This window comes from Podarcis melisellensis, assembly GCF_964234715.1.
Source record: "Podarcis melisellensis genome assembly, chromosome: 1".
In the NCBI taxonomy this organism is placed as follows: Eukaryota; Metazoa; Chordata; class Lepidosauria; order Squamata; family Lacertidae; genus Podarcis; species Podarcis melisellensis.
In genome coordinates, this window is record NC_138528.1 from 75,245,912 (window position 1) to 75,266,787 (window position 20,876).

A 20,876-nucleotide genomic window follows, 5' to 3' on the forward strand; every position below is an offset into this window, starting at 1 on the left:
TCACTGTATGGCCTTGGGCAACTCACTATCACAATTTAGCATTAATTTACAATATGCAAAACACAAAATTAGCATACGGCATTGTTTGAAGGGCTTTGCAGATTTTCTCTTCTCACAGCAGCCCTACGAAGTCGATAGTACTGCTTATATTAATGGCACTCCAGTGTATCTCTTGGGCCTAGTTGTCGTAAATGACAGGTGAGATGGTAAACTTGTTCCTGGCGTGTACCACTTCAAATGGCAAGTGCGGGTTTCACATGACTTTAGAGTGTGAAAACTAGAATGGTGGGGAGAAAGCTTTTCCCTGATGTGCCAGTTTTCAATGTACAGGATAAGCAGTTGCACATACAGAAAGGGCCTTTTCTCCAGGGCCCTTTAGTGTCTTACCACCTTCACTCCCATAGATGTTGGGAGACTTTTAGGGTGCTGCATCTAGAAATACTGTGGAGGGGAGCAAGAAGAAATACCTGGGGAAAGTGATGTATTATCCCAGGAATAGCCAACGTGGTGCCCTCCACATGTTGTAGGACCATGACTTCTATCATCCCTGACCATTGACAAAGCTGACTAGGGCAGATGGGAGTTGGAGTTCAGCTTCATCTGCATTCTAGCATTACAGCTAGAATGTATTGTAGGTTAGGGTTGCCATATTTTGAAGAGCGAAAAAGAGAACACGTTTGCCGACTTCGCTACGACGACTCTCATTTTAAATACCCGTACTATATGTAGGCTTTAGAAGTACACATTCCCACCTATGCCTATGAGAAAAAGGTAAAGGTAAAGGGACCCCTGACCATTAGGTCCAGTCCTGACCGCTCTGGGGTTGCGGCGCTCATTTCGCTTTATTGGCCGAAGGAGCTGGCGTACAGCTTCTGGGTCATGTGGCCAGCATGACTAAGCCACTTTTGGCGAACCAGAGCAGCGCACGGAAATGCCGTTTACCTTCCCGCCGGAGCACTACCTATTTATCTACTTGCACTTTGACGTGCTTTTGAACTGCTACGTTGGCAGGAGCAGGGACCGAGCAACGGGAGCTCACCCCGTCGCGGGGATTTGAACCACCGACCTTCTGATCGGCAAGTCCTAGGCTCTGTGGTTTAACCCACAGCGCCACCCACCTTCCTTATACAAAAGTAAACATATACACAAAATGTAAACATAAACACTTTCTCATTCTTCAGCCTTCCTGGGTGATCCCAGCATGTCAAAATAATCTTCATTTTAGGAGGAGAAAAGAAAAAGAAGTTACATAGCTTATCACTGTATCACACACACACACACACCCCCCCTAGTTAACCATTGTCTCTACTGTCCATCAGTGATTCTTCCAAGTTTCAGAGAGGGCTTGCCGCTACCAGAAATTGAACCTGGGTCTTTCTGCATGCGAAGCATGTACTCTACAACTAAGCTATGGGCGCAAGACTGTGTTGCCACACGTAAATAAAAAAACACAGACATTTTGCCTACTTTAAAAAATCCTATGGACAGGAATTTTTACGCTGAGAAAGAGGACATGTCGGGCAGAAACTGGACGTATGTCAACTCTGTTGTAGGTGTTGTCCAGTAAATAGTACCATGGAGATTTTGAGTGCCTGATACAGCACACCACTTATTAGGAGAGAGAATTGGAGCACTGAACCAGAACTTGCTGGCAACTCATCCCAGCAATTCAGGAAAGAGGTATCTACTTCTTGTGATATATACTGGATGTTAGCAAGTGTTGACGATACGTTTATTTAGAAAGCAGGGACATTAAAGACTGCTTTCAATTGAGTGTACATCATAAATAACATCACAGATGAGGACAGGTAGTCTGTGTTTCTTTTATAGGGATTTTTATTGCCCTCAAGGGTGAACCCGCTTGCAGACAAGCAGTAAAACAGTAATATTTGCTTGGCTATTAAAAGCAATGATATAACTTACTACTCTCCTTGTCTATCAGAACATTTCCAGTAACCTGCAATAAAAACTTTCTACGGCTTGTTGGTTTCACTGAAAAGGCTTCCTCCATTTGGAAAGAAGCACAAGTAGTACAGTGGTACCTCAGGTTAAGTACTTAATTCGTTCTGGAGATCCGTTCTTAACCTGAAACTGTTCTTAACCTGAAGCACCACTTTAGCTAATGGGACCTCCTGCTGCCGCTGCGCCGCCGGAGCACGATTTCTGTTCTCATTCTGAAGCAAAGTTCTTAACCTGAAGCACTGTTTCTGGGTTAGCGGAGTCTGTAACATGAAGCGTATGTAATCTGAGGTACCACTGTATCCTGGAAATGCAGCCTTCAAGTAGGTAGATGTTCAGTCTCATCACACCTGCAGCGCTTTAGTTTGACTGTAGTGCTGTCCTCACTATAGGAAAGCATTTGTAAGATTGGGGGGGGGGGCTTATTGATTGAGCAAAACAATCGTTTGTGGATTTTTTTGGGGGGGGAGCAGGACAAGTATTGTTGAAAGTTAAAATTCAGCAGCTGTCTTTTATCTCTACCTTTTGTACACCTCACAACTTTGAAGAAAGCACATTAAAGCTATGCAGTCTCAGCAAAATAAACCTTATCGGATTGTTAGCTTTTCTCAGTTTAATGAGATGAGCAGCAATTCTGCTGCCTGTTGATGGCTTTTGAAAGTCAGACAAACAAACAAAAACAAACAAACAAACAAACAAACAAACAGAAAAGCCCTCTTCCTCCCAGACCGTGGTTATGTTTTTGTATGCATGCTATGTGTGCAATGCCCATGTGTTTTGCCATAATTATTGAATGTAGTATCCATAACTCTTGATGTGCGAAGGTCCTGATGAGTGTGGTTCAAGGAAAGTGAAGACATGGACTTTTACTAGGAAATTCCCATCAATGCTGAATTTCCTATCCCTCCCACATGAAGGATATCTGTGGAGTCTGAACAGCAAAATGGCAAATGGCGTATCTAGATTGTATATACTTGGACTTTCAAAAAGCTTTTAATAAACTCTCTTGGCAAAGGTGCCCAAGTCTTGGGATAAGAACAGGCCCGCCACCAGTGGGGTGGTTGTGCGCAAGTCGGGGGGGGGGATGCCTGTATACCCAAAATGTATCACCCTGACCCATAGGTCTATGAATCTACGTATTGGAGGGTGGGGAAGGCTTGCATGTTTGCCACACTTTGATCCCTCACACATTCTTTCTGAATGCCAGAAAAAGGGTTTCAAATATTTGGCACAGGAGCATTGTTAGGGGGTGACTCAGGAGACCTGAGCCCTGGGTCTCCTACTCCTTCTCTTTAATTTTTTAAAAAACTTTGCAGATTGCATAACTGAGTGCACCATGAACTGCAGTGCTGGTGAGACCCCTCTGTTTACCATCTTAATTTCTTAATATAGACACCTACAGATATAAGGTAGCATATGCAAATTTTTAATGGAAATTGGAGTCATGGACCTGTGCTTTTAGGTACTTAGCCACACTCCTGCTCTTTGGAGCTTTTTCATTTAGTCAAAAGATAACTGAGTTTGGGAGCGGGGGGGAGATAACGTGTTTTAAATACAGTGATACCTCGAGTTGCAGACACGATCTGTTCCGGGGTGCCGTTTGCATTCCGAAAAGTCCACAACTAGAGTGGCGCTTCCGTGCAAGCGCAGAGCATGATAGAGTGCTTTTGCGCATGTGCATGTGGCGAAACCCGGAAATATACACTTCTGGGTTTGCTGCGTTCACAACCCGAAAAGCCGCAATGTGAAGCAAACGCAACAAGAGGTATGACTGTATTCTATTGGGAGCCGCACAGAGTGTCAGGGGAAACCTGGCCAGATGGGTGGGGTATAAACAAATTGTTACTATTATTATTATTTTTTATATAATATAGGTCTATAACTTTATGCATGGTATGGAGGTAGTGGATAAAGAGAAGTTTCTCACATATAATTCCTTGTGCTCAGCTAATGAAATGGATTGACCGTAGAATCAGAAGATGCAAAAGAATAAATGAAGTCAAGCTAGTAAATAAACACCATGTATTTCTACAACATGGATATGATTTTTATTTATTTATTACCAATATCGAGTCTTAAGGCCTGTGGCTTTTGGAATATACAGTAATATTCAAACAATCTTATGTGGCTTCTCGACACTGAAATGCAGACACGGTGTACAATATCATAAACACAGTGTTCCAAAATATCTAGCTGTGCTGACTGGATAGATCTTGAGGGCTAGTTTTTGACAGAGTCAGGATTGTTTTTGGTGGGGAGGCACAGGAGCGAGGAGAGAAGACCACTTCTCACAGTGCATCATTGTTTTAGTTAATTCACTGCCGCAAGTTGTGGAGATGGCCCTTTGTTTAGATGGATTTAAAAGGGAATTCAACCAAATGTATGGAGGAGAGGTCTACCAATGGCAGCCACTATGGCTGTGCGGAATCTCCAGATGGCAGTAGTATACCACTGAGGAATATCAGAAGGAGATAGCTACTGCCTTCAAGCTCCACTTCTGGGCTTCCAGAAGAATCTGGGTATGCATTGTGGGAAGTTGAAAGCAGGATTGAATTGACCTTTTGGCATGGTCCAGTGGGGCTGCTCTTACATTTTATCATTAATGGTTGTATTTTTGGCTGCTGTTTTTATTTATTTCATGAAATTTACACATTGCTTGATTGTGAAAAACCTGGAAGTGTTTTACAAAAAGATTTAAGTCTGGATGCAATTCAGAAGAACGGGTTGCAGTCCTATGGCTGTACCCATATATAGCAGGGTGACTTTGAGTCATGGCGATTGTTATGGCTCATGAAATGCCCCTTCATGCATGCACACAGCAATTTGTATGCACATTATGTGTATTTTAGATGACTGGATAAACTGAGGATATTTCAGCTGGAGAAACTAAGCACCAGCTAGTTTATGGGCTTTAATCACTTATACGAATGAGACCCTTCAAATCAGCATAGAATATTCACAGAAAATTAGGTCTTCTCTTTAGGTGTGTTTGAAAAAGGAGACAAAAATCAGCTGAAATTATGTTAAAAGCCTGTATGGAGGAGCAGCAGGTAATGTTCATCTCTCTCTTTTCTCTTCCATGCTGAATTGCTTTAGTTTTATGCTCACTATTTTAAAGTGTTTTTGGGTAATATCAGAAATGGAAGCTTCTTTGCCTCTTAAAAGAAGGCATCTGCTTGGTAGCATGCAGAGCTTTTCTTCCCTCTTCACCAAAGGGGATCTGTTTCGTTGTCATCTTTCTTTTAAAATTTTAAGATGAGCTCCAAATGGGCAGAGGCAGCAGTTAAGGAGCAAGGTTAATTCCATGTACGAAGCTGCTGAGCTATTACATTGTATTAAGCAATCTCATTTTATACCGTGCATGCCCTCAGATAACTGTCCCCTGTATAATGGGGGTTCTGGGAATGTCATGAGTCAGATAATTCATAGGTGGTTTGCTTCCAAAGTGAAGATTGCACTCTCCTATTGAGCAGTAACCCCCACCTTTTTTGCATTAATCTTTGACCTCACTTTCAAAAAACACAAACATTTCAGTGAAAGGGTATATTTCATCATAGGGTATAATGGTATCTTTAATGTATCCCACATATAGTTTTGCTATTCAAGCCCATTGACTCAAGTTTTTCATTCTGTATCTTATGGTATCACTTTTAGAGAGGAATTTGCTTGGCTTTCGTGCAAAAAGCCAAACACATATTCTACACATGCTCTTCTGTCTTTAAACTAATTATTCCCTTGGTTTTCTTTGTTAATAAAAGGTTGATCCAATTATTCCCTAGTTGTAAAAAAAAGAAAAGAAAAAAGGTTGGTCTAATCAGGTTTAAAGACCAATTAGATACAGAGGTCAATGAAATTTGCCCAGCAGAAATTCCTTACTAAGTGTTTTCCTGTTTTGAAATTGTGTATTATTTTTTGCTAGGTACCAGTAAAGCGATTAGTTTGATTCCCTGTGAGAGTTTCCTCTCTTCCCCACCACCTGCCTCTCATTTTACCAGCCATGTCTGAGCCAGTTTTTCTCAAATGCTTTTAAGATCAGCTTCCTGGGTTGTCTTTTCTACTCCCAACCCTGTATAATAACCAACTATTTGTTACATTGGTAAATATGCTAATGTTGTTGTTGTTTAGTCGTTTAGTCGTGTCCAACTCTTCGTGACCCAGTGGACCAGAGCATGCCAGGCAGTTCTGTCTTCCACTGCCTCCTGCAGTTTGTTCAAACTTGCAGTCCATGGGAACCTTCAGTCCATGGGACTCTCAAGAGTCTCCTCCAGCACCATAATTCAAAAGCATCAATTCTTTGGCAATCAGCCTTCTTTATGGTCCGGCTCTCACTTCCACACATCACTACTGGGAAAACCATAGCTTTAACTATATGGACCTTTGTTGACAAGGTGGTGTCTCTGCTATTTAAGATGCTGTCTAGGTTTGTCATCGCTTTTCTCCCAAGAAGCAGGCGTCTTTTAATTTCGTAACTGCTGTCAACATCTGCAGTGATCATGGAGCCCAAGAAAGTAAAATCTCTCACTGCCTCCATTTCTTCCCCTTCTATTTGCCAGGAGGTGATGGGACCAGTGGCCATGATCTTAGTTTTTTTTATGTTGAGCTTCAAACCATATTTTGCGCTCTCTTCTTTCACCCTCATTAAAAGGTTCTTTAATTCCTCCTCACTTTCTGCCATAAATGTTGTGTCATCTGCATATCTGAGGTTGTTGATATTTCTTCCGGCAATCTTAATTCCGGCTTGGGATTCATCCAGTCCAGCCTTTCACATGATGAATTCTGCATATAAGTTAAATAAGCAGGGAGACAATATACAGCCTTGTTGTACTCCTTTCCCAATTTTGAACCAATCAGTTGTTCCATATCCAGTTCTAACTGTAGCTTCTTGTCCCACATAGAGATTTCTCAGGAGGCAGATGAGGTGATCAGGCACTCCCATTTCTTTAAGAACTTGCAATATACTGTTCCCACAAGGAATTGTTAACTTCAATCCCTGGGCTAACACTGGCATTAGAAAAGGAAACTGAACTGGATACCTAAAAACCCTCCTAAAACCATATCAAAACAGATCAGCAGCTGTTCCCAAATCAGCTGGAAATGATGGGGCAAGTAGGAAAAGCAGGTACTCCCTCAATTCAACATAGTTTACTGAGTGTCCTGTGCTAAGGGGCATTCAGTCCACCTGTGCCTTGGTTGGTAGGGGGAGGGCCCATCTGCCTTCACATCCTTCCCTTTCCTCAGTTCCTGACCCGCTTCCCACAGGGTTCCATGCCAGGACTGCTGGGTTGCACTTTAGACCTGGGGTCACCAAACTTTTTGGGCCCCTGACACATTTGCAAACCAGAAAAACGGTTGTGCGCACCATACCGACTGTAGCCAAGCACATACCACACTGGTTATATTGGCTACAAGCCTAATTTTGGTAGTATCTTTATGCCTGATGGAGAAAGACTGACAATTGTGACCTTGGTGATGCTGCTGATCTGAACACTGGCCATTGTGACCACATGCTAATTCTGTCTGCCTGAATAAGTGGGAGACTGGTGGTCACTGTGTCCTTATGCTGTTGCTGTTGGCCTGAAGACTGGCCATGAAGACCACATGCCGATGTAGGTATTGACATTTTTTAATCTCCCCTTACACCCAAATGTCTCCAAGGTGCTATGTTGTTGTTGTTTAGTCGTTTAGTCATGTCCGACTCTTTGTGACCCCATGAACCAGAGCACACCAGGCACTCCTATCTTCCACTGCCTCCTGCAGTTTGGTCAAACTCATGTTGGTAGCTTCGAGAACACTGTCCAACCATCTCGTCCTCTGTCGTCCCCTTCTCCTTATGCCCTCAATCTTTCCCAACATCAGGGTCTTTTCCAGGGAGTCTTCTCTTCTCATGAGGTGGCCAAAATATTGGAGCCTCAGCTTCAGGATCTGTCCTTCCAGTGAGCACTCAGGGCTGATTTCCTTCAGAATGGATAGGTTTGATCCTCTTGCAGTCCATGGGACTCTCAAGAGTGCTATACAGATGTAATTAATAAAATACAGCATGCCAATCCTAATCACATAATCCAGGATGGGGAACCTGTGGCCTACCAGATGTTGTTTGACTCTAACTCCCATCAGCCCCAGCCAGCATGTTCAGTAGCAAGCAATGATGGGATTTGTAGTACATCAAAACATTTGGAGAGCCAGAGGTTTCCTATGCTTGACTTAAGGGAATATTAAGTTGGAGTACGTCATTTGCTTTGCACCTAGAGGCAGTATTGGCCTCAACTAAATAATGTTCAGAGAGCTAAAATAAAAGCTCATTATTCATGTGATTCATCTGATGAGCTTTATTGAAAATATTTTTTCTCTTCAACCGAGAGGAAAAACAAGTTATCTGGGATCCTTATGTGTGTGCTGCAAGTAATTAGTGTAATCAATAATAAAGTAGGTGGGGAAGAGTTACTTAGGTTACAAGTTGCTTATTAAAATGTTTTCCTTGGCTTAACAAAGATGCATCCCAGCTTCATTAAATGCTATGCTCCTCTAACCTATGTAAAGTGATATAATGCACAATAAAATGCAGTGCATGATAAAAGGAAGCTGTGTTCCTCTCCTGCCCCCGCTCTGAAATGATAACAATATATTCATTGCAAATGCATATTGCCACGTTTGGGGGAAGAAATTGTTTTGCCTTTAGGCACTTAGATTGTTGTAACATAACAGATGCCCTTCATTTTACGCATTCGTACAGTGCTTGCCATTTAAATGTGCAGCAAATGCCAGATAACTGCTATGAAGACTGATGGGTGCAAGTAAGTCCCGGAAGGGGTGACTGCTTTTAATTTATGTTTGAACTCCTGTTGGGAAAGTGCTGCTCCTTAATATGACAACTAAATTATTGGTTCTTGGAACATGAGGTGGCTGCAGCGTACATCAAAAGAAAGTAGTCACTCGCACGTTAAACTCTTGTCAGAGGCAAATTGCCTTTGTTGCCACTGTGTTCTTTATATTCTGGGCTTGCTGACCTGACTGAAAAATGTCACTCAGACATATTTTTAGTTCAGCATCGTTGCACATACCCTTTCAGCCCAATGAGATGACAGTGCAAAATTGCATTTGTGTTACCCTTTAAGCAGATAAGTGGTTTTTAGCTTCTAATGCACTGCCTCAGCTGGTTGAATGTTCTGGTTCCCCAGCCCCTCAAACCTTTCTCATTTAACTAATTTATATTTTGAGGCTAGGCTTTGGAGCCTCTTTTGTAACTATTAAAAATATACCTGCCCTAAAATTTGTTTGCTTTTAAGGTGCAGCGGGAGTCTCAATTGTTTTTTCCTATCACTGGCTAAGGTATCTGTTTCTCTGAATTTATTTCGGGGCTGATTACTACATCATAGTGCAGTTTATGGCCCCATGAAATGGGAACACTTAGTTTTAAAGTGGCTTGTATTCTCGTTCCCAACTTTTCATTCAAAAGTGCTTCTTCTTTCTTACTGCAACTTCTGTAATTAAAGATCGTTCAGTGTAGCACTTACGAGACTGATCCGTCAGCACAATCTTTTGAATGTCACAATTGGAATATGAATGATGATCTTTCTGCTTGCCCAATGGAATGGTCACCCTTTTCTCCCCCCCCCCCCCCATGAGTTGTTTTGGGGGTTCTCCCAACCCAATGGGTGGGGGAAGCTCCATTGTGCTAGCAGGAGTCCTTACACCGGCTTCCACTAGCAGAATGGGTAAGTTGAATCCTGCTCCAAGTGCTTATATTGTAGCTTTCCTACTATTAGTCAAAGTATTGCCTATTATTGCCAAAGTAGATGTGCCATGGGACATGTATGTTTAAAGATCAGAATGCCAGTTGAGAGGCTGAAGATTGGATCAAGGTTGTCCTGTGGGAAGAGGTCGTTAACTATTCCATGCCTGCTGTTTCCCCAAATTTTCCTTTCCCAACTGCTGTTGTTTGCTCCATGGTTTAAAGCATTTAGGCACCATATCGGTATGTACCCAGAATTACGATCATGGATTGCAATCTCCGTGTTCAGATACCTTTCTTGTACCATTTAAAAATATTTATACAGAAGAAAAGTACTTGATAATGTTTAAGAAATCTTTAGCTCCACAACCATGGTTTTTGTTGGTTGACTGGTTATCTTGTAATGATCCTCTTCTGTGGTTTTCACTATTTAACATTTGACTTCAGATACCTGTTAGAAGGAGCTGACCTAAACTAAACTAAAATCTAGTCTGCAGATTGCACAGAAGGAGGAGACTGACTAGACTTATTCAGGCATATGGTCCCAATGGGTACTGAATGCATAAGGGGGGTAGTGAGAATTCATACTGTTGGCCCTGCCCCTAAGCACATCTGCATCTCCCAAACATGCACCCCTGCTACTATGTGTTTGGCTTCATTCTGAGGGCGGCCTATGTGGGTATAGATGTATGTGCATGGGGCTTCCTATATTGCCCTTTACATTTAGTAGGGAAAGGTGCCATCTGTCTGTAATTAAATATTATCATTAATAATCCAGTTTTGACATTCTGTAAGCAGTTGCTGGTTGTAGCAGTTGTAATCTGCCTGTTTCCTATCTCACATGCCCAGTTACGCAAGAATAATGATAGATGTGCCATGTAATTCTATGCATGTTTATTCAGGATACATTCTCATTGTTTTCAGTGGTGGTGCTTCCACTGAGGAAAGTGTGCTTAGAAATGCCGCTGTTAATCACTTGTCCTGGTTCGCTTTTTTAAAATGATGCTTCATGACTAAATTAACACCTCTGGAGACTGGCTGTGAAGAAGAATTGTGTAAGAATTAAATGATTCCAAAGGGTTAGATTTTATTTTAATAGCAGCTTAGGCCTGAGGTTTCTGTGTTGGAACCCTTTAATTGAACAAGGCAAAAAATTCAAATGTGTGTATGTAAACAGAAGGCTGGTAATGTGCTTGTTTTCTATTAATTTAATGTCAGTTTCTGACTCTTTCTATATTCAGTAAAAAACCGATGCTTTGCTTCTGCTCTGGTCTGTTAGCTTCTATTGTGTTCTGAATGTATTGTGAATGCACTTGGATAATTTCATTTTTTTAAAGAAGCTCAGTTTCAAGGAACATAGCATTTTTGTGTATTAGAAATATACTGACAGTGTAGATACTTTAAAAGTGGGTTTCACTGAAATTAGCAGAACTTTTTTTGACGCGGGTCGTGCTGTCGGTTAAACCACAGAGCCTAGGACTTGCCGATCAGAAGGTCGGCGGTTCGAATCCCCGCGACGGGGTGAGCTCCCGTTGCTCGGTCCCAGCTCCTGCCCACCTAGCAGTTCAAAAGCACGTCAAAGTGCAAGTAGATAAATAGGTACCGCTCCCGCAGGAAGGTAAACAGAGTTTCCGTGCACTGCTCTGGTTCACCAGAAGCGGCTTAGTCATGCTGGCCACATGACCTGGAAGCTGTACGCCGGCTCCCTCGGCCAGTAAAGCGAGATGAGCACCGCAACCCCAGAGTCAGTCACGACTGGACCTAATGGTCAGGGGTCCCTTTACCTTTTATGCTTAAACAGGTTGTCCTAAAAGTGGTTCCCTTTTAGTCATGCTTTCCATAGAGACTAAGGGTGAAATCTTGGATGCCCCACATAGTCAAGCCATTTAACCAGGACAGGCTCTTCAGGGCCTTCCCTGTAAGCATCCACAAGTTCATCTCTTGCCCTCCCTGGTGTTTGCATTGGAAAGAAAACTTCTTTTAACATAAATGGAAACTTCACTCCCAGTGCAAACAGGAAGCATGGAGTGGCCCCTGCCTGCTATTTTATCTGTGGTGAAAATGCCATTCACACTGCTGTGACTGTAGTTACACTGGCTGCCAATTTGCTGCTGAGCTAAGGGAAATCTAAAATATTATCTCAACCCTTATATCCATCACTGCAATCAGCCGAAGAAGTCTCCTGCAGATACCATCTGCACAAATGTAAAGAATTGGACCTTTAGCATTGTGGCGCCTCTGCTTTGGAATTCCCTCCCATTACAGATTTGACAGGCATTGCTTCTGTTGTCTTTCTGGCACCTAGCAAATACATTTTTTCTTTCAACAAACCTTTTATCCTACCCTGTTTCTGTATTGGATCTGAATTTGTTTGTGTACATATGGAATTGTTTTGATGATTTTTTTTTGGTCTTCGCTGTGAAACCTCTTCAAGATATTTTATGGGAGGCATTTCATGACTGGAACCAAATAAATACTTGTGTGAGTAGCATTACATCTAGTTCCATCTTGAGGCTGCAGTGCGACACAATTTTTTGGGAGCAAGCCAAAAAATTGGCAGTGGCAAAAGTACAAGTCTTATGGGTTATGTTGGCCTGGGTGGGGAAGGCAGAATGCAAGTGTCTGATTGGACCACATCAGTGTGGGTTTTTACTGGCACTTGACAGATTTCCCACGCTTTGCATTGAGGGTTTGGGATTTCAGCATTATGGTTTGTGCCTTTAGCACTGTGATGTTTGGAAGAGTGTATTATTTATTACATTATCATATTCTGACGTCTCAAAATGTTGATTCATCCTGAGCCTTTGGGGAAGGTTGGGATTCATTTCCATTTAAATGTAAACTTGGTCCAGAGGTAAACAAAACATTAACCAGTGCCCTCATTTTAAGGCTTCACTCTCCAACAAAGTGCTGTAGCTGAGGCTACTTCAATGGTACTAGCATGATACAGTGGTACCTTGGGTTAAGTACTTAATTCGTTCCAGAGGTCCGTTCTTAACCTCAAACTGTTCTTAACCTGAAGCACCACTTTAGTTATGGGGCCTCCTGCTGCACGATTTCTGTTCTCATCCTGAAGCAAAGTTCTTAACCTGAGGTAATATTTCTGGGTTAGCAGAGTCTGTAACCTGAAGCGTATGCAACCTGAAGCGTATGTAACCCGAGGTACCACTGTATTTTAACTACTGCAAGGGAATTGTGATTCCATCAAAGGGGTGCAAATATTTAGAACTAGGATGTAGAGTAATTCCAAGTGCAGAAGCAAAGTCCTCTGATCTTCTTTCTTCTACTTCCCCTTCCATCCAAGGTCAGGATTTTCAGACAAGAAGCCCAGTAATATATGTTGCTCTGGAACTTGAGCACATTATCTCTAGTTCCTGGTTTCCCCATAAAATACTCTAACCCTTCCTGGCCAAGACATTTAGAAGCCTGGTTCATACCCAAAGAAGAGTTACAGATGTCCCAGTTAATTTCAGTTGGGTCTAGGCCTAAGTGGATTGGGGGGGAGGGTTCTCTAGGCCAGGGGCAAAGCCATTTCCAGAGTTCCTCAAAGCCCATGTGAAGAACAAATGAGGGGAGATAAACTTCCTTCAAATTCCTCCTCAAAGCCCATATTTTCTGTGAAACGTTTGGCAACCTGCTAGTTACCATGTTGTACTGTTACTGAGCCCATAAATGAGGGACAATACTATTTGACTTCCCATGCTTGTGGACTTCCCATAGGCATCTGGTGGGCAGTGTGAGAACAGAATGCTGGACTAGATGAGCCTTTGTATTGATCCAACCCAGTCTCTCACTATGTTCTTATGCAACTGAAACTACTGCATCTTTGTTCCCAGTTTACCCTGTTGATTCCCCTGTGTCAAATGTAAAGACTGTATGCTCCTCAGGACAGGGACTGGTCCTCTTGTACTCTGTAAAGCACCAGACATGCTGACGACCTTATATAAATAAACCTCTCTCTCTCTTTCTCTCTCTCTCTTTAAGAACCAACCAGCTGGGAAGTTTCACAAAGAAAGAATTTGATCAGCTAGCCCCAATAGTGGACAGCTTCAGCCTCATGACATATGATTATTCAGCACCTCAACGGTAAGGCAATGACAGTGGAAAACAATAGTATACTGAACTGGCTTTTAGGGATGTAGTAGTGACATCAGAAAACATACCTGGAGCTCACTAATTAATCAGTACCCTTTAGAAGAGGAGTGGGCAGATTCCAGGCTTTATTTATTTTTTAAACTTCATTATTATCTTTCTTTATGGTATACTTCTCCTCACCTCAGCATTTCATTTGAGATTGCATAGTAAATATATTGGGCATTACCTACCATTGGCCTTACTCAAGAGGAGACCCATTGAAATCAATGGACAGGGATCTTGTCTGTTAATTTCAGTTAGTCTAGTATGAGTATGGTTCAGGCATTGCCAAACTTGGCCCTCAAGCTGTTTTGGGACTACAGTTCCCATCATCCCTGACCACTGGTCCTGTTAGCTAGGAATGATGGGAGTTGTAGTCCCAAAACAGCTTGAGGGCCAGGTTTGGCAATGCCTGGTTAGGTGTATATCATCCATTGGCTACCATTTTTTTTGGCTTGCCTGTATTAGCTTTTCTTATATCTGTTCTTGGATTGGCAAATAAGCCTCTAAAATCCCTGTCCAATATGGCTTCTGAGGATGAAGAACTAAAAAAGGAATCTTGCATTTTACGTTTTCTCCCTCTTTGCTTTGAAACAGTTCTGACAGTTGCTCTCTATACACCCTTATATTTTCTTCCCACTTTATCAAATGGTGTCTTAAGGATTTGTATCTAGTTATCTCGAATGTCAGTTTGAAGTGCGCACACAAGATAAGGGAAATCATCCAGTGGCTTGTCCAAGAAATGTACAAACAGAATTCCATATTACATAGAATGTACTGCTTTTTTCCTTTAGGACTTTTAAAATTTCAGATGCCTTCCGCCAATGGTAGGCATATTGAAAAGAGGCAAGGAGAATGTTACAACAGAAGGTAAACTGTCAAGGATGCAAGGATCCTTTCTTAAAAAAACAACAGCAACACTTTACTTGAATTGGTTGAAGCGTACTTGAAAATACAAATATAAAATGACATGTTTGGAACATAGAAAAACTGTATGTGTGCAGAATGCTGGACCTAGTTTTGTGTACATCTATATATTTTAGAAAGCTGTTTGCTGTGCATTTGGACTCGTGTTGAGATACTGAGATGATGGTGCCTGGGTTTAAGTTTTTTGTCTATGTTCAGATACAATTAAATGCAATTTTTAATTGAAACAACAGACTGACCCTTTCAAAACTGCACTGATTTTAACTAATGATTTCAAAAGGGCACTGATTTTGAGGGGTTCTTACACTTCCTGAGGGATGCGGGTGGCGCTGTGGGTTAAACCACAGAGCCTAGGACTTGCTGATCAGAAGGTCGGTGGTTCGAATCCCAATACGGGGTGAGCTCCCGTTCCTCGGTCCCTGTTCCTGCCAACCTAGCAGTTCGAAAGCACATCAAAGTGCAAGTAGATAAATAGGTACTGCTCCGGCGGGATGGTAAACGGCGTTTCCGTTTGCTGCTCTGGTTCGCCAGAAGCGGCTTAGTCATGCTGGCCACATGACCTGGAAGCTGTACGCCGGCTCCCTCAGCTAATAAAGCAACCCCAGAGTCGGCCATGACTAGACCTAATGGTCAGGGGTCCCTTTACCTGAGCAATGCCAGGTACAAGGTTGCTGGTATGTACAGAAATACAGCATGCCTTTTTAGAGATACAAGACTGTATAATTTTCTGGGTTCTTTTATAAACATTGCTTCTGAGTGGTTCTATATACTTGTTTATGCTAACATCCATATCCTACTTTCCTTTTTTTAAAAAAAATATTTATTAAAATTTCAAAAAAGTTACAAAAATGAGAAGAAGAAAAAAGAAAGAAAATAAAAATAAAAAAGAGAGCAGAAAATACAAAATACAGAAAAGTAAAAACAATTAAAAACATTTCCATCTTTCCATGTCTTGTCTTTCATTTACTTGTTTCCCTGACCTCCTCACACCTCCCTTTTTTGTATTTTAGTTCAATTAAATATTTCAGCAAATCCTTTCCAGCTTGGTTTTTATCCTAATAATTTATCTTAGTGTACTATAATTTTACATTCTCGTTTCACCAATTAAAAAAAATAATCAATTTTTACCTAATCTTTTATATCGTTTCTGCTAAAACCACATTACTTCATTCCAACATCCTTCTAGCATTCCTGAATCTTACAATGTTTCTGTAAATAAATTTTCCAATCTTCTTCCACCAACTCTTCACCTTGGTCTCGGATTCTGCCAGGCTGAGATGACTGGCAGGTGGCATATCCTACTTTCGTAGGCAAAATGCCCAATCAAGGTGGCTTACAAGATAAAAACAATATAAGAAAACCATATAAAATGTAATCAAACATGAAATAACAGCAGTGGAAACAAGTTGAAAAGTTAATTAAGTAATGCTTTCTGAAATAGTATGTAATTGCTTGCTGCTGATCTGAAGGTTGGCGGTTCGAATCCCCACGATGGGATAAGCCCCCATTGTTCTGTCCCAGCTCTTGCCCACCTAGCAGTTTGAAAGCACGTCAAAGTGCAAGTAGATAAATAGGTACCGCTCCGGCGGGAAGGTAAACAGTGTTTCCATGAGCTGCTCTGGTTCGCCAGAAGTGGCTTAGTCATGCTGGCCACATGACCCGGAAGCTGTCTGCGGACAAACGCCAGCTCCCTCGGCCTATAGAGTGAGATGAATGTGCAACCCCAGAGTCGTCCGTGACTGGACCTAATGGTCAGGGGTACCTTTACCTTTACCTTTACCTTTACCTTTACCTTTACCTTACAGTTTGTCTCTCCAAGACGGGAGTGTTAGAAATATCCATTCAGTATCCAAGGAAATACCCATGACCAATCCCTGACATCTCTTGGTGGGTCTGCAAATGTCTCTAGTCTGAAACCCTGAATAGTTGCTACCAGTCAGTGTAGGCAATACTGAGCTTGATGGACCAATTGGCCTGACTCACTACAAGACAACTTCTATGTTCCTTTCTCCTAGCAAGCAACACAGTTTGTTTTGGGGATTATGGATCTTCTTAGAGCAAAGGTTTGGTTTAAGATGCTTTTGCTTCTTTTTGAAACCTGTCCCTTGACATCATATTTTATTTCTTTGCTGCTGATCTCCAGGCCTGGCCCTAACTCCCCTCTACCTTGGATGCGGGCGTGTGTTCAAATGCTGGATCCAGAAGCCAAGTGGAGAAGTAAAATTCTTCTGGGACTGAATTTTTATGGCATGGACTACTCGGCGCTGAGCGCTTCTGGAGAGCCAATAATTGGAAACAAGTAAGGTTTCTAGAAAACTGCCTTTTGTTGTTATTATTAGTGTCTTGAGTGAAAATAGGGGCTAGGTTAGACGTGACAGAGCCATCTGATTGCATGTTTTTATTGATTATTATTTAGAATATTTTCAGCTACTCTTCATTGCAGTTTAGATACCAGGGTATGTTAAAATAGTACTGGAGTCAATTCTACAACAGTAAGCTTATTCAAAACAATACAAAACACCACTATATCAACTAACACTCTAGGTCTTTACTTTGCTGAAATAGGCCTTAAAGCATTACTTAAGGTCTTGCCCAACTTAGATTCTCACCTGGAGTTAGATAATTCAGTGAATATTGGCACTTAATGGAACTGAAAGTCATAGCACAAATATGGGGAGACGTTAGTCAAGAATGGAGAAAAGTGCCTGGAACAACAAATTTGGGGTTGGGGTTGCTGTTACACCCTACACTCCCCACTTTATATGCAAACACAGCAAACAAATGGAAATAACAGGTTTTCTTCCTGTCTGGTTCCTCCTTTTTAACCCCATGCCTCTTTGGCACATTTTCCCACCCAAGGGCTCTGCACATTCTACCTGTCTCCACTCTGGTCCATACCTTTTCTGTCTACTTCAGCTACCCTGCCCCCTGGGATTTCTGTTTCTTAACCTTCTCCCCAGGTCCACGTTCCAGCCCCTAACATAACTATGTTCAATGTGTATGTCTTTATTCTCTTGCCTGATGTGCATAATTATGGCAAGTGCAAGGCTGTATAGAATTAGTTTGGAATTAAGATCTGGCAATGGGCTAAAGGGTAAACAGCCTTGTCACTGAGTCCTGGACTGGCCTTGTAATAATACGGTCATAGCGCTGTGGAATTCTTCAGCCTTTCATTCTCTTAGCACGGGAGCAACTTTAATAATATGGAAGGTTATTTCTGCAGCAGATGAAATGAAGTTCTAATTGTAGACATTTCCAGCTGAATATTCAGCACATGGATAGCATACCTTCTTATTAAATTCATGCACTAGACAATAATTTATTATGTGTCAGCTTTGGGAATTGTAGCCCTCTTAATAGCAGCCCAGATACACAGCAACACTCTTGAGCTTAAATATGTCCTTTGCGCTTCTGAATACTTCTCCTGGGATTGTCAACATAGTGGCCATCACACATGGTTTTGCAGGGGCCTTCCATGGCACCCACCAGGTTCCTTTGTCCCCTCTCCTCACCGAGGAGACCACATAACAACGGTCCTGAAAGACCTACATTGGCTCCCGGTACGTTTGCGAGCACAATTCAAAGTGTTGGTGCTGATCTTTAAAGCTCTAAACAGCCTCGGCCCAGTATACCTGAAGGAGTGTCTCCACCTCATTCAGCCCGGACACTGAGGTCCAGCTCCTAAGGCCTTCTGGCGGTTCCCTCACTGCGAGAAGTGAGGTTGCAGGGAACCAGGCAGAGGTCCTTCTCGGTGGTGGCACCTGCCCTGTGGATGTCAGGGAAATAAACAACTATCTGACCTTTAGAAGACATCTGAAGTCAGCCCTGTTTAGGGAAGTTTTTCAGGATTGATGTTTATCGTGCTGTTAATATTCTGTTGGGAGCCACCCAGAGTAGCTGGGGAGCTCCAGCCAGATGGGTGGGGTATAAATCATCATCATCATCACCCCCACCCTGAAGGTTGGTTTGAAATAAGCATTTGGTTGTAGCCAGTGGAATGGGTCGTGGTGTGTGCTTGGCTGCGGTTTGTGTGTATGGTGCTCACAACAGTCTCTCTGGTTTGCATATATTCCTGGGCCCAAAAAGGTTGGCAGTCCCTAGTTACTAGTGCCTTGCCTACCCTATCTACCACATAGCAAAAATGCCTTTAATTTGAGCAATATTGTGATCAGGCATTTTCTGAAATACTTTGAAAGGCTGGGTAAAGTGCTCAGTCACACACATGTATTTTGTGCCTAGTGTGGAACTTTATTGAGCTATGTGATAAAACATTTTTGGTGAGAAAGCCATTCCCAGCTGTCAGGGTGTGCACACTCAAAGGGGTGTGCTCCTCCCTTTCCACCTTAATTCCATTTCCCTCTCCTTCCTAAGTGCAGAATCTGCAAGTCATTTCTCTTTTTTTTAGGTTTATCTGAAGTCCTCCAGTTAAATATAACAAAGCGTAACTATTTGCCCTATGAAACTAAGAGAGAAGCACATCAAACGTTTCATAGATTAACTTCAGTGAAAGTGCAAATGTAATAGCTCCTTTTGTGTCAATGAGGACATATTGAAATATCTTCAAAACTGACTCTAAAATCAGGCTGTGTGCCCTTAACGTCTTTAAAAGAATCTTGAGTGGGTCTTTTATGTCGGTTTACACACTAAAGAAGGTTTGATATAATAAATTGTAAGTTGAAAAATTTAAGAGATTTGACATTGAATTGTGCTGTTCAAAGACAAAGGAAGATTCTTTGCAAACTGTGTAAGGGTGCAGAATTCCCCTGAGAGCTTTATTGGCCGCCTGCCATGCTGTAAATAGTGGGTAATAAAAAGCGATACTTAGAAAGGCTAGAGGTGAGAGCTTCCCTGCAAATTATGGTAATGAAGAATGTTAAAGGTATTACTGCAAGTGACCTTAGTGGGGTGGAGAACAGGACCCCCCAATATTTGGGGTGGTGATGAGCAGATGTACCAGTAAAATTATTAGGTGTGGCTTGCTTGCAGCAATGGTTTGTTTACAGCAACATATCTGTGGGGAGATATGGACGTGTTTCCAAGGTCATAACCGCAACAGGGATACAAAGGTAATGTAATATATTGATTTGAAATTATATTTTGACTGGTGTCAAAATAGAGTTAAATTACATAATACTTTTCTTTTCATGTTAGAATAAGTAGACACAGCTTGTTTCCTAGGAGCAAGCTCCTCTGAACTCATTGGGAGTTAGTGTTGGATCGTTATGCTTAGGATTGTACTAACAGGTGAGGCTCAGTGAAGGCAGCTGGCTGGGCAGAGTGTGGTCTATTTGCATATTCACACCGATTGGTTGCTTTCAGCCTTGTGCAGTGAATGAAGTCATTGAATAATGCTGTTGAGGATATTTTTGCTAGCTGCATCTTATTCAAAATCAGAAGACATTTGGCACCACAATTTTGGCAAATAAGATGAAGATAGAGAAATTTGTATGGTTGATGAAATAGATGATAGAGGGCAGGGACTCTTGACACCACCACTGTAGAACAGCAGGTGCACAATCATTCCTGAGTCTTCCCAGGTTTTGTCAATCACTTCTACAGAGAGCAGATATTGGTAACACTTGTATTATCCACATACTTACACTTTCTGGGACGGTGTTGTTGCTGCATCTATTGCCCTTGCCTCTTGTGTGCAACTTGGTATACAGGCAAGGGCTCTTAAATATGCCTGTCCCATGTGAATAGCAAGGGCGGCTTTGCCAGAGGCTTAACCATTTGGCTGCATATTGGCAGGCACAACACTGCAGCTGAGTTCATAGAGAATTCTAAGAACATACAAAAAGCTCTGCTGGATCAGGCCACAAGGGCATCTCCTCCAGCTTCATGTTCTCATGGTGGTTCACCAGATATCTGTGGGAAGCCCACAAGCAGGAGATGAATGCAGCCGTCCCCTTACCACTTGTGTCTCCCAACAAATGGCATGCAGAGGCATATTGCCTTTGATCCTGGAGGTAGGTAGCATGCAGCCATCATGAGCAGTAGCTATGGATATCAACCAGGTTCGGTCACAATGTTTATAATGTTCTTACTAACCATAGTTTAACTAAATAACATTTCCTTGTGCTTGGATGCCATCGGAAACTGATTTGTTGTTGTTTGTTAAAGCAGA

At 42.1% G+C, this 20,876-nt stretch overlaps 1 protein-coding gene across 12 annotated transcripts in view; it reads left to right on the top strand.

Annotated features, from left to right (window-relative positions):
• The window catches only part of CHID1 (chitinase domain containing 1), a 138,898-nt gene that overhangs the window by 28,847 nt on the left and 89,175 nt on the right, over positions 1-20,876 (top strand). For 9 of the 12 annotated variants that reach the window (XR_014171075.1, XR_014171076.1, XR_014171077.1 and 6 more), the window contains 2 exons: positions 13,673-13,774; positions 16,893-17,048. Coding sequence is in view for 7 of the 12 variants with exons in the window: in XM_081922438.1 (XP_081778564.1) it covers positions 13,673-13,774; positions 16,893-17,048 (258 nt within the window). In the remaining 5 variants the exon portion in view is untranslated. Of the gene's footprint in view, positions 1-13,672; positions 13,775-16,892; positions 17,049-19,900; positions 19,994-20,876 lie in introns of all 12 variants that reach the window. The other 3 variants (XR_014171073.1, XR_014171074.1, XM_081922439.1) reach the window with 2 other exon arrangements.